Source organism: Ceratina calcarata, unplaced genomic scaffold (assembly GCF_001652005.2).
Source record: "Ceratina calcarata isolate Rehan_Ccalc_2016 unplaced genomic scaffold, ASM165200v1 scaffold525.2, whole genome shotgun sequence".
Taxonomy (NCBI): domain Eukaryota; kingdom Metazoa; phylum Arthropoda; class Insecta; order Hymenoptera; family Apidae; genus Ceratina; species Ceratina calcarata.
In genome coordinates this window covers 413,686-425,928 of record NW_017176396.1, presented here as the reverse complement: position 1 = coordinate 425,928, position 12,243 = coordinate 413,686, and the positions used below count along the sequence as shown (strand labels likewise).

The 12,243-nt window shown below is 36.4% G+C and overlaps 3 protein-coding genes and 1 pseudogene across 6 annotated transcripts in view; 1 reads left to right on the top strand and 3 right to left on the bottom strand.

The window, feature by feature from the left end:
* dre4 (SPT16 homolog, facilitates chromatin remodeling subunit dre4) overlaps nucleotides 1-4,453 on the top strand; it is a 7,266-nt gene extending 2,813 nt beyond the window's left edge. Inside the window, exons 7-21 of one of the 2 annotated variants that reach the window (XM_026816542.1) lie at nucleotides 787-810; nucleotides 893-1,228; nucleotides 1,303-1,672; nucleotides 1,748-1,946; nucleotides 2,035-2,416; nucleotides 2,490-2,672; nucleotides 2,746-2,877; nucleotides 2,955-3,124; nucleotides 3,195-3,378; nucleotides 3,451-3,529; nucleotides 3,611-3,773; nucleotides 3,835-3,924; nucleotides 4,033-4,098; nucleotides 4,161-4,286; nucleotides 4,362-4,453. In XM_026816542.1, coding sequence (XP_026672343.1) covers nucleotides 787-810; nucleotides 893-1,228; nucleotides 1,303-1,672; nucleotides 1,748-1,946; nucleotides 2,035-2,416; nucleotides 2,490-2,672; nucleotides 2,746-2,877; nucleotides 2,955-3,124; nucleotides 3,195-3,378; nucleotides 3,451-3,529; nucleotides 3,611-3,773; nucleotides 3,835-3,924; nucleotides 4,033-4,098; nucleotides 4,161-4,286; nucleotides 4,362-4,368 — 2,511 coding nt within the window. In that variant the 3' untranslated portion in view covers nucleotides 4,369-4,453. The remainder of the gene's footprint in view (nucleotides 1-786; nucleotides 811-892; nucleotides 1,229-1,302; nucleotides 1,673-1,747; nucleotides 1,947-2,034; nucleotides 2,417-2,489; nucleotides 2,673-2,745; nucleotides 2,878-2,954; nucleotides 3,125-3,194; nucleotides 3,379-3,450; nucleotides 3,530-3,610; nucleotides 3,774-3,834; nucleotides 3,925-4,032; nucleotides 4,099-4,160; nucleotides 4,287-4,361) is intronic. The other variant, XM_026816543.1, reaches the window with a different exon arrangement.
* Nucleotides 4,454-5,840: 1,387 nt separating this feature from the next.
* LOC108628511 (uncharacterized) lies at nucleotides 5,841-7,546 on the bottom strand. The gene is made up of 2 exons (XM_018030491.2): nucleotides 6,679-7,546; nucleotides 5,841-6,340 (listed from the first exon to the last, which is right to left on the bottom strand). The coding sequence occupies exon 2, from the start codon at nucleotides 6,338-6,340 to the stop codon at nucleotides 6,047-6,049; it is 294 nt and encodes a 97-aa protein (XP_017885980.1). The 5' UTR covers nucleotides 6,679-7,546; the 3' UTR covers nucleotides 5,841-6,046.
* Nucleotides 7,547-7,722: 176 nt separating this feature from the next.
* Nucleotides 7,723-10,330, bottom strand: LOC108628440 (lanC-like protein 2). 3 transcript variants are annotated; one of them, XM_018030349.2, is made up of 10 exons: nucleotides 10,217-10,330; nucleotides 9,518-9,700; nucleotides 9,257-9,436; nucleotides 9,032-9,183; nucleotides 8,805-8,952; nucleotides 8,583-8,723; nucleotides 8,340-8,522; nucleotides 8,123-8,269; nucleotides 7,947-8,049; nucleotides 7,723-7,885 (listed from the first exon to the last, which is right to left on the bottom strand). In XM_018030349.2, exons 2-10 carry the CDS (start codon nucleotides 9,602-9,604, stop codon nucleotides 7,809-7,811), a joined length of 1,218 nt encoding a protein of 405 aa, XP_017885838.1. In that variant the 5' UTR covers nucleotides 9,605-9,700; nucleotides 10,217-10,330; the 3' UTR covers nucleotides 7,723-7,808. The 3 variants fall into 3 exon arrangements, with proteins under 3 accessions (XP_017885838.1, XP_026672346.1, XP_017885839.1); XM_026816545.1 differs by lacking the exon at nucleotides 10,217-10,330 and adding an exon at nucleotides 9,961-10,191; XM_018030350.2 differs by lacking the exon at nucleotides 10,217-10,330 and adding an exon at nucleotides 10,019-10,189.
* A 420-nt stretch (nucleotides 10,331-10,750) lies between these two features.
* LOC113464769 (very-long-chain 3-oxoacyl-CoA reductase pseudogene) lies at nucleotides 10,751-12,198 on the bottom strand (annotated as a pseudogene).
* Nucleotides 12,199-12,243: the final 45 nt, after the last annotated feature.

Sequence of the window (12,243 nt, the reverse complement as noted above, 5' to 3'; positions counted from 1 at the left end):
ATGCATAATTCCTTGACCATTTTACATATTTTTTAATATTTGTCAATTTCCTTTTTCCACAAAAGAATGATGAAGATAAAGCCAATTTCGGCAAACTTATTGAAATCATAAAGCAGAGTAAAAAGGGTAAAACATTAGGCGTTTTCTCAAAAGAAAATTACCCAGGTGCTTTTATGGATGCATGGCGGGCTACTTTGAAGACAGAATCTTTTGATACGGTGTGATATTATTGTCTTACAATTCTCTGTACAACGATAAACTGCGAACATACAATCATTTTGTAATAACGATAATCACTAGGTCGATGTCAGTGCTGCTGCAGCATATGTTATGTGTCCAAAAGAGGATACCGAGATTCATACCATAAAGAAAGCATGTTTAGTATCTGTGGATGTCTTTACAAAGTATCTAAAAGATCAGATCATGGAAATCATCGATTCCGACAAGGTATTTGACTTATTCATTCAGAAATGTACTTGTAAAAAAAAAAGATACACGTGCACTTGGTATTTTATTCTAATGTTGGACCATTTTCTATTTTAGAAAGTGAAACATTCAAAATTAGCAGAGGGTGTAGATGCGGCTATAACAAATAAAAAGTATGTAACTGGTGTCGATGTTACCCAAGTAGATATGTGTTATCCGGCCATAATACAAAGTGGTGGGAACTATTCTCTAAAGTTCAGTGTCGTTAGCGACAAAAATACGTTGCACTTCGGTGTCATTGTCTGTTCTCTCGGAGCACGTTACAAGTCTTACTGTTCCAATATTGTTCGAACATTATTGGTAAATCCCACTAAAAGCATTGAGGTAAATTTTCATAGAGGAATATCAAGTAATAAATTACTTAAACATTGGATGAAAGATGTTTAATAATTATATTTTCCTTTAGGATAGCTACAATTTCCTTCTGCAACTGGAAGAAGAAATTTTTAAAAAGTTAGTAGCCGGAGTGAAAATAAGTGAAGTTTACGAAGCCGGTGTTAAATACGTAAAAGACGAGAAGCCGGATATGTTGGATCATTTAACAAAGAATTTCGGCTTTGCAATGGGCATCGAATTCAGAGAGAGCTCTTTACTTATTGGTCCAAAAACTCACGCGGTAGTGAAAAAAGGCATGGTATTTAACGTCAACGTCGGATTAGCGAATCTCACAAATCCAGAAGCCACCGATAAAGAAGGAAAGGTTTATGCTCTTTTCATCGGTGATACTGTTATGGTTAATGAGGTACTAAAATTTGTTAAATACTCTTTCATATAATATATCTATAATTAAACTGTAATGGAATAAATTTATTTCAGGGACAACCGGCTACAAATTTCACACCATCTAAGAAGAAGGTAAAAAATATTGGAATATTTGTTAAAGATGAGGAAGACGACGAAGAAGAAGGAAGTGGGAAGGAGAATGAACCTAAGCCTGAGATCCTTGGACGTGGAAAGAGAACAGCTGTAATAGAATCGAAATTAAGAACAGAGCACAGCTCGGAGGAGAAAAGAAAGCAACATCAAAAGGAATTAGCTCAACAGTTGAATGAAGTTGCGAAGGCTCGTTTGGCACAGCAATCTGGTGGGAAGGAACAGGAGAAGATACGAAAATCTACAGTATCGTACAAAAGTTTGAGTCACATGCCACGAGAACCGGAAGTAAAAGAATTGAAATTATACGTTGGTAAGGATAATGCTTAATTTCTTGACGTATGTTATGTAAATTTCATTGTATATGTTTCTTTTTTCTCGTTCGTAGATAAGAAGTACGAAACTGTAATTCTGCCCATTTTTGGAATTCCTGTACCGTTCCACATATCCACGATTAAAAATATTTCACAGTCGGTAGAAGGAGATTATACTTATCTCCGAATAAATTTCTTCCATCCCGGTGCAACAATGGGTCGAAACGAAGGTGGATCTTATCCACAACCTGATGCTACATTCGTTAAAGAAGTGTTAGTATAAATTACTAATCTATTATTTATTTTTTGTCATATTTATAATAGCAATTGATGTGAATGTATTAACAATACTCGTGTTTAGAACATATCGGAGTACAAACACCAAGGAGCCCGGTGAAATTTCAGCACCTTCTTCTAATTTAAACACAGCCTTCCGACTGATCAAAGAGGTGCAGAAGAAGTTCAAAAACAGAGAAGCCGAAGAGAGGGAGAAAGAAGATCTGGTCAAACAAGACACTTTAATACTGTCTCAAAATAAGGGTAATCCGAAACTAAAAGACTTATACATTCGACCAAACATTGTTTCAAAGAGAATGACAGGAGGATTAGAGGCACATGTAAATGGATTTCGCTACACTTCGGTTAGAGGAGACAAAGTTGATATTCTTTATAATAACATTAAGAATGCCTTTTTCCAACCATGCGATGGTGAAATGATAATACTGCTTCATTTTCATTTAAAAGTACATATCCAGTTTTATTTTTTTCACGTATCATATTCGATGACTGACCACTAATCATTTGCAAATTTTTTAGCATGCAATTATGTTTGGTAAAAAGAAACACGTAGATGTACAATTTTATACGGAGGTTGGTGAAATCACAACAGATTTAGGGAAACATCAACACATGCATGATCGGGACGATCTCGCTGCTGAACAATCGGAACGAGAGCTTAGGCACAAGTTAAAAACTGCATTTAAAAGTTTTTGTGAAAAGGTAATATTTGATATCTCATATGTTTAATTCCACGAAAACAAGTACGTAATTTCAAGAAACTATAAATATTTAGGTTGAAAGTATGACCAAACAAGAAATAGAATTCGACACGCCTTTCCGAGAATTAGGATTCCCTGGCGCGCCATTTAGGAGTACTGTTCTTTTGCAACCGACCAGTGGTTGTTTGGTAAATCTCACAGAATGGGTGAGTTTAATCATTTATATCAGAGTCCTATATACATGGTACAACGTACTGATCGTAATATCTATTTTGCCTTCTAGCCTCCGTTTGTTATCACTTTGGAAGATGTTGAACTAGTTCATTTTGAAAGAGTACAATTCCACCTGAAAAACTTTGATATGATTTTTGTCTTCAAAGATTATCATAGAAAAGTTGCGATTTTAAATGCCATTCCTATGAACATGCTGGATCATGTAAAGGAGTGGTTGAAGTACGTTAATTTTTTTCCGTTAATATCGTTCTGGGACGTAGACGAAGTATAAGCATATTTTTCCTTTTAGTTCATGCGACATCAGATATTCGGAAGGTGTACAATCTCTGAACTGGACGAAAATTATGAAAACGATCACAGACGATCCCGAAGGTTTCTTCGACAATGGTGGTTGGAGTTTCTTGGATCCAGAAAGCGATGCAGAGAACGAGGATGTAGAAGATGAGGAGGAGGAGGAAGACGATGCATATGAGGTGTGTGATTTAATTAAATATATACATACATATAATTTATTGCGACTAATAATTTGGGTGTTCTGCTTTTAGCCATCTGATTTTGACACTGAAGAAGAATCTGATGATGATTCTGAATACTCTGAAGCATCAGAGAACTCTGACAGCGAAGGTACGAATATTTCCACGGAAATAAAATACTTTTTCTTTCATACATTAATATATTCTACTTTTCCTATGATTACAATGCTAGAAGAGGAATTGGGCAGCTCCGAAGAATCTGGTAAAGACTGGTCAGATCTGGAACGAGAAGCAGCCGAAGAAGACAAAGAAAGAGGAGACGACCGATTCCACGATGATTACAATTCAAGCAAAAAGAAGAAAGGAAGGAATTCACCTTCACCATCGAAAGACAGGTAAGTTGTTTAAACTGATTTTTATTAAGCTTTCAAATTAACCTACGCGTATGATTCCCAGGCACAACTCAAAACACAAGAGTTCTTCCAGTTCGAGAAGCAAGAGTTCGTCGAGCAGTAAAGATAAGAAGTCGTCATCCGACAAGCACAGGTAAAAAGCTACAGGTTCACATAATTCTGAATTTCGCGAACCAATTAGACATAGATAGACATGATTTTGCTACGAAATTGTGTTAAGTATATGTTTCAATAATTAAAGATCGGATCGATCGCGGAGTGGGGGATCACACAAGAAAGTGTCTCCTTCCAAATCGTCCAGACACAGGTGATTAATGTAAATACGTCCGCGGCTTATGATGTTACAGTCGATCGTTTATTTCTGTTTAGCCCCAAGAAAAGTGACAAGCACGACAAGCATGACAGACACAAGTCCAGCCATTCTTCGTCTAATGCTAAAAAGCGATCTCGCGAGGACAGTTCAGACAGAAACGACAGGGGATCAAAGAAGTCCAAGTACGTATAGATAGTCTCTACGATACCTTTTTAAGGTCAGTATACATTTTTTGTATTGCTTTGTATATATTACAGGAAGTAAAGACGATTTAAAAGTTGGAGGTGAAGCACATGTGAAAACACAAAAACCGAATGTTGACCCTACAGTAAGCTTTCTTAATTACGGTACGTCATATAATTACGTTATAAAAATAGTACATTTTCTTGCATTGATTCATTTAAGCTGTTAGCAAACGATTCGTTGATATTATTAGAAAAAAGTTCGATAGCGTGCTACCTGGTGACAAACACTCGGTAGCACATGGTGATAGCGAATGTAATATGTACGAACTTGTACGGGTAACTTAACGTAAATTTATGTACGGACACATTTTTGTCACTTGTATATAAATCTCTCTTTTTTTGTAAGTCGATTTTAAGAAAGAATGTCGAGTTTAATTATATAGTGTAGTTGTTTTACTAACACGCATCATTTCATTCCATTGTTCGTTTGCTAGTAGTATTGAAGCATATTTTGTAATAACTTATTAAGTTTCGTGAAGACATTCATTGTACAGATAGTATATATAAAAAAAAGAAAACTGTAATTCATTTTATCCGGTTGTCTTGATTGAACGAGCAAAAAAAATAATCTGCAAGTATGGTAAACAGAATAGGGTACAATTTACAGGTATTATTGTAACGCATGCCCTCAATGCAAGACAATGCACTAGAGGTAACTATTGTGTATGAGATACTCCTGGATATAGACATTAAACCTAACCGGAGAAAGCTGAAATGGATCAAAATCTTTGATAAGTTTAACTCGCATAGTTATGAGAATTTGTACCTTGGTAAACAAAATAAATACTTTTTAAGTTATTTATCATGAATGTACGAAACATTTGTCATTTATTGACGGATGGTCACGATTTCCGTTAAAGTTTATACGTCTGCATGAGAACTCATTCGTCCTTGAGACGTTACGCAATTAATCTCTCGTTGACTGATGAACGAAGATGAGAGGAACGTCGGCAGAGGTTCAGAAGAAAGTGAAAGTGAAACGAAAGTGTAAGTTTACGAAATTTGTCCGAATCCTTGACTCACTTTTTCTCTTCTTGCGTTTGATAACGCGACGGCAGAGAAGCCCGACGTCCAATTTTGTATTGTGATCGAGTCACTTGGCGATACGATATGTAATAAATGCCAAAGAGGAACCATTTCGATAACGATATAAATATAGGTGAAGTGAAAGTACACCTCTGGTCACTGGTTCCACAGCTTTCTCCACGACAACGCTAGGTATACATACATAATTCCGACACAGGTGACTTAGTTCGACGTTTCACAATTTGCGACTAACACTTCTACTTTTTCTTTTCTTTTCTTTCAACGATGAATGATGTTACACGAAGCGTATGTTGTAATACTCTTTCTACGACCGACGTTGGCGGAAGGCCAGTTTCAAGTATTCTTAAGTGTATGTAATAAATTTTATAACAGTCGAGGAAAATAAATTATAATCATCATTTTTCAAACGAACGTTTTTATAATTAAAACATTTATTGTTTGAATGTTTTACCATTGTCGTGAAGAAAGTTTCTAAATAACGAAATAAGCATCATTTTTTCAGCTGTTTATTTATGAAAAGTGAAAAAGTCTTAAGTTCGTTTATATAAAAAAGAACTTATCACATTTTATAAATATTTGTTACGAAACTTAGGTCTAAAGCGTTTTTTACAAGGATGCTATAACAATAGTGAAGGGGAGGAAAACCGAGTCTAATTCCGTCCTATCTGATCGATCTGGGCTTGAAGATTGTTTACAACTTCCGGTGGCACATGTTCTCCGAGGATCTCGAAAAGATTGATCTTCTGGTCGCCAGGAATGGATTCGTAGGCGGCCAGTTCGATACCTTCCTGAACCTTCTGTATTGTCGCATCCTTCGGAATGAGATAAGTGTTCTGTGCTTGTTTTATAGCCTCGTTACTAAAAATTTGTCCGTCTTTCTGTGGAAATGCCACAGCCATTCCCATAACGAACAGCATCGCTAACAGTGCGAAACGAACTTCCATCTGAAAATTAAAAAATCGCATCATTTATAAACTATTACGCTTCCATCCTTGTACATTACTGTACGAAATTAGTTTATTGTGTGTATTTGTTAATTTCGTACTCCAGGAAGATCTGTATCCTATACTTTCACTCGCGCAAGAAACAAATTAACGCGAGGCACGACTTTCTGCCTCGCGAACCAACTTTCTTATTCATTTAATTTTAAATAAGATTCTATCAATCTTTTTTAACGACATGCATCGCAACATTAGATACTATATCCATACATAGATACTTCAATTTTTCTATCTTTTATTTTTCTCATCAAGCTTTACAAATTAAAAAAAATTTAACTTACGTCGACTGGTTGATCGGGAACCACTTAGGGATTGAACGCACAAGTGCAATGGGACAAGCGCGAACGTTCGAGACTGGTCCCGACGATGTTCGAGCAAAAAATAACAACTCCCTGGCGTTCACGCAACCTGTTAACGCCGCAGGGTTAACGGTAAAAGGAGCCCGTGAATTCGAAATGATCTCGTGAACGGCAGTTCGTATCGGAGGGGGTTTCGAAATCGGTCGCCGTGAAACGAAACTAAGCGCGTGGCCGCAGAAGCGGCTTTTATACGCGAGATGCTCGCTTCGCACCACTCCTCATGTCCACTGGATCGGAGGATCCCTATCCTCCAATTAAATAATTTGAAGTTGCAAGAAAGAACATCACTTTTCCTTTCGTAGCATCGTCCGGTGAATCTTCCTCAGACGGAGAATGCTAGACGATCACCAATGGCATCTCCTTGCTTATTGATTTTGAATTTTTATTGAAAGAGCCAAATCATGTTTTTTCCTTTATTGTCACTACTTTTCTTACTTTTGTTATTCCTTATACATACACTGATTCGATAATTTTATAATACACGAATAATTTGTGTTTGAATGCAATGAAACTACTGGTTTTTAAGCATTTCTCCTTACGCTTTTACAAATACCAACTCACGACCCGTCATGAATATTAGTGGCCTGTTAACCGATATGTAGCGACGAACGATGCACCTGATCCGCGTTTCACTTTTACCATTGTCAGAGTATCAAAGAAACGATAATACATTCCGCGACGTAGAATAATACCAAAATAATATAAATTAGTTCATAAAATTCTGATTCAGCAATAGATTTCCGATAGGTTTCTCGCATAATCTGTTATTTCTTATATATGTATATTTTTGTACAATGGTTTACGCAATGTTAGTTTGATTACTTTATTTTCAAAAAGTATACTACTCTTTTCAATGCAATAAAACACTATAGATTCCTTTTGTTTATATCATGAGATTTATTGTTCGTGAAGTGTACAGTTACATACTCTAAGTATGTAACGTATAGACAAATAGTAAATGGTAAATCAGTTCGTGAATCCATTTATTAAATAATTTTCTATTCGACAAAAGTGCATGGGAAGTAAACAGTTATTACGAAAGAGTATTAGTCTTAAATGGAGTAGCCAGGGAATTTTGCTGAGAGCGGCTGTTGCATGTCACTCAAGAAGTAAATTGTACCAGCGAGACCTGAAACGGCACGTGTTTGATAGAAATATCAGTAAAAGACTAAAACAATGTATAACAGTACCTTCAAACAATGAGAACGGCCTGTCGGGAGATTTGGTTTGATGCCTTCCGTAATCCATACACCATTCTGCGAACTGGCAAGCTCTGTAAAGGTGTTTTATATCCTGAAAACAAAATCAATAGTTTGTTAATATTCATCATATAACCACGATATGATTATTATAAATTCGAAGCAACCTTCGTTTGTTGGTACAAACTCAGAAATGAGTATGCATTCCCGGCTACTCCATGGCATATACCAAGTCCTTTTTTCAGCAATCCTCTGGCCCAAATCACCTCCCCACATTGCAAAGCAATTTGCAAGTAACTCTCATCTTGGTATATCTGTAGATGAATGTGTTTAATTACGTATACAAAAATTAATGATATTAACAACTATAATATAAATGAAAACCTTGTAAGCTAAACAGAACAGCATTGTCATTCCGGGCGCTCCATGACACCAATGTATCAGTTTATCAGAGTTGCTTCCGATCGAGGATGGAAAGTTTCCGGAAGGATATCGTATGCTTTTAAGAAACTGTAACGCAGGCTTTATATCTTTCTCTAATTGTTGTCGCGTCAAATATTGCTGTGCCTATAAAATGAACAATTATATTTTTTTTGTTCCTATGGGATACTACGTTAAATAATGTACCTGTAGCAACAGATAAAGTATTCCAGCCAATCCATGTGCACCACCGAGATATTCAGTTCCATGCCACATATACATCAAAGGAGTTTTGTATTTTCTTGAAGCAGAATACAGATTTCCAGATTTAATTATCAGTGCAATCACCTGACATGATATTCTTTTAATAATCTTGGTCAAAAGAACAATTTTGCATTTGTTCGGGATTTAATGGTCATGGAATGATACCTGTTTAATAAGCTCATCTTCTATGGGAGCAGGAGATATATGAGAATTCAAGAAGAGAAGGGCGAACAGATAACCAGCCCTTCCATACAGTAACTCATCTGGCAAGTCGCTACTCTCATTCAGAACAAGAGAGGACAATGTCTTCACTCTGTAAAAAGAAGTGTAAAGAAATCTCAAGTTTGGAAATTGTGTGAAAATGTAACAAAATAATACTGAAGTATGTATACTTTGAAATTGCATTTTGAGCTTCATCACGATAGCCTTGTGAATGGAATACAACAGCACCCATAGTCAATGGTCCTACAACACCAGTCAAGAACGTGATTTCCCGTTTGTGTCTGAACTTATCTATACATATCCTTAACAGTTCCACTGATTTCTGTCAAGTGAAATATGCATTTAGGACACAATCCACTGTTCTTAGTTATTATAACATGTTGAAAGGTTCATACATCAATGTAAGCAGGCTCATTAAAGCATTTTCCATAATGGTAAAACATATATGCGATCCCTGCAGATCCAGTATACATGGAATTATCATCATTGTGAGTCCAATGATTTTTCTTCTCTTCCAATCGATCCAACAATTCCTTTGTCTTCACTCCAATTCTTTCTTTATAATTTTCATTAATCTAACAAGCACATGTGTACACTTAAGTTTATAAATAATGTATAAATTGATTATCAGAGGATAGAAGAATAAAATGAATTACATCGTTAGCAGATGCATTCACCAGTGCATTTGCAGTAGGATTAGGATAGTCTTCAAATGGATTGTCGTAATAACGAGAACTATCCATTTTGGCACAAACCAAATGTGTATATCGTATAATTGTATTTATCTTGGATTTTATATTAAACAATTTTCCTTCCTTTATTTTATGCTTGAAACTTGCCTAAAAGGAAATTATAATATCTGAAAATCTTAATACTGTAAGTAGCATTACACGAATATTAAATCGTATTTGTTAAATATTATTACGAGAATATTGTTTAGCCGGTAAAAGGGTTAACCAGTATAATATGTATTTTCTACTAATTAATTATAATACTTATTGGGTGTACGTTTAGCATACATGAAATAAAGAAAAATTTCTCGGGCAAATGGTACGTATAAATAATTATAGTGAGAAAATAAGGTATTTTAACAACATACTGAGAAGGCAACCATTTGACGTATCATTCTAAAAATATTACGCCACTTAAAAACAAACCTGTTTCCGAAATAATAATATATTACACTTTCGAATAAAATGAATTATTATTCTTTATAAATACGAGCACAGAGTCAAAACAAAACTACGAAATCCGAAACTGGAGGAAGCATTCGATCTATCGAAATATAAGAACTCTTTACCTATTATGCACGAACATCTCTGTGCTATCACGTTCTATATTATCTATATACTTACTGTTGGTATAAAATAAAATTAGAACACGTCTATAGCGTTCAACAAATTTAAAGAATGATCAAGAGAATTAAAATTAAATGAAAATAAAGATGAGAAGCCTCGTTTTCCAACGCTCCAAAAATTTGGCGAAATGCGCCTGTACATTGGCAAACCTCTATACGCCAATACGCAAGTTCCTGAAAATTTTGAATCCTACTTATTTTATATATTTCCTATATATGTTGCCACCAGAATATAAAATAGAAAGCAAATCACTCGTCGGTATTGAATACTGCTGAACAGTTTCCAGATACAAGAAAGGTCCTACGCAATTTCCTTCTAACTACACCGAAAAGAACGATCACCGACTGTGTCTTGAGCCCAATTGAGCCCCATACGCTCTTCAGCGATTACACGGGCACCGCCACTTTTAGTAGCATCTCCTCGGTGATCTTTCTTTTAATATAACTGTGTTTACGAAAGAACAAAATTCTATCAATTTTATAATAAATATTTACCTATCCAATAAAGAATAATAAAAGTCAACAAGAACGATTTCCTTAAATAAAACTTGGTATATTTCTACAAAGTCATCCGACGTAACGACGTAGCGCATTATTTCGATTTCCCTCCATGATATTAATCATCCAAACGATAATGGAACTCGGGGATATTCGATAGATGAATTTTATAATTCCGATCAGAATGGAGTGTTGCAGAAATCCTGTGGTTACATTCGCCTTGCCTATGGTTTTGATCGCGCTCTGAACATACTTCTCCGGCGTCGGGACCATCCACCCCGATCTGGGTGAATCCGTCGTGTGATTAGTCACCGTGCCTGGTAACAGGCACTGTATGATCACCCCGTGTTTCCCGTACTCTATCTGTAGGTCTCTGCTAAATTTCACGATGTAGGCTTTCGTGGCCGCGAACACCGTTAACAGAGGACTGGGTAACACGGCCACCATCGACGCCACATTCACTATCACTCCTTTTCCTCTGACTACCATTTGCGGTAACAATATACGGCACATGTTCGTAACAACGATCACGTTGCAGTGAACGATGCTCATGTAGATCTTCTCTTTGTGCGGGAGGTCCAGGAAATATTCCGGATGCGGATATGACATACCGAGGTTGTTAATTAACACGCCGATCTCCAAGCCGAACATCTCTTTCTCGATCACGTTATATGTCTCCAGACCTTCGGAGAGATCCAGCTTGATCACTTTTGTCTTGACATTGTACATCGCTTCGATGTTGCTAGCGATTGCCTTTAAATTCTCCGTGTCCGGACTTACGAGGATCACGTTCATCCCTATTCTGGCTAGTGCCTCTGCGTACGCTCTTCCGATACCGTGCGAGCATCCTGTGACGACCGCCCATTTACCCATGGAACACAAGTCGACCACGGGCACAGAGAAAAAATTCTTGTAAACACGGTATATTATATCGCGAGAAAATCGGTAGCCCCAGTATATGATCGCTGCGTAACCTATTTTCTCGACCAACATAATTCGTTAACGACGCAGCCTTCCGCTCCAGTTTTCGACAAGAGTCAAAGGACGTCTGATAAGCGGTTCGGCCTCATTTATAGTCTTCCTTGTTTATCTCGCCAGCTTAAAAAATTAGGGTTGAGTACTGCGAGTTCGATGTTCAAACGTACGCAGAAGGATGACATATTACAGAAGCGTGAAACAGGCGAACGGAAATTAGCAGAATAGGATTTTATAGCGTTTTATTGTCGTATTCTGCTGAACGATATTTGGCCAAAAACTAAGCCCAAATGTCTGCTGTAAATTACGTATTTTCTTCACCAAAATCTATACACGCATTATGATTTTACTAATTGAAACATCTTGAATTAAAATTATCGTCTTGAGAAGAATGTGAGGAGATGTGAGAAATTGTTTGCCGACTTCTTTAGATTGATTAAGGATGTATTGGCTATATAGTCAATCCCAAAAGTTTATGTACCTTAGAAAATCGCATTTCCTATAATTAAAAAGAAATCAGACGTCGGAAGAATAATGCTAATAATAAATAGC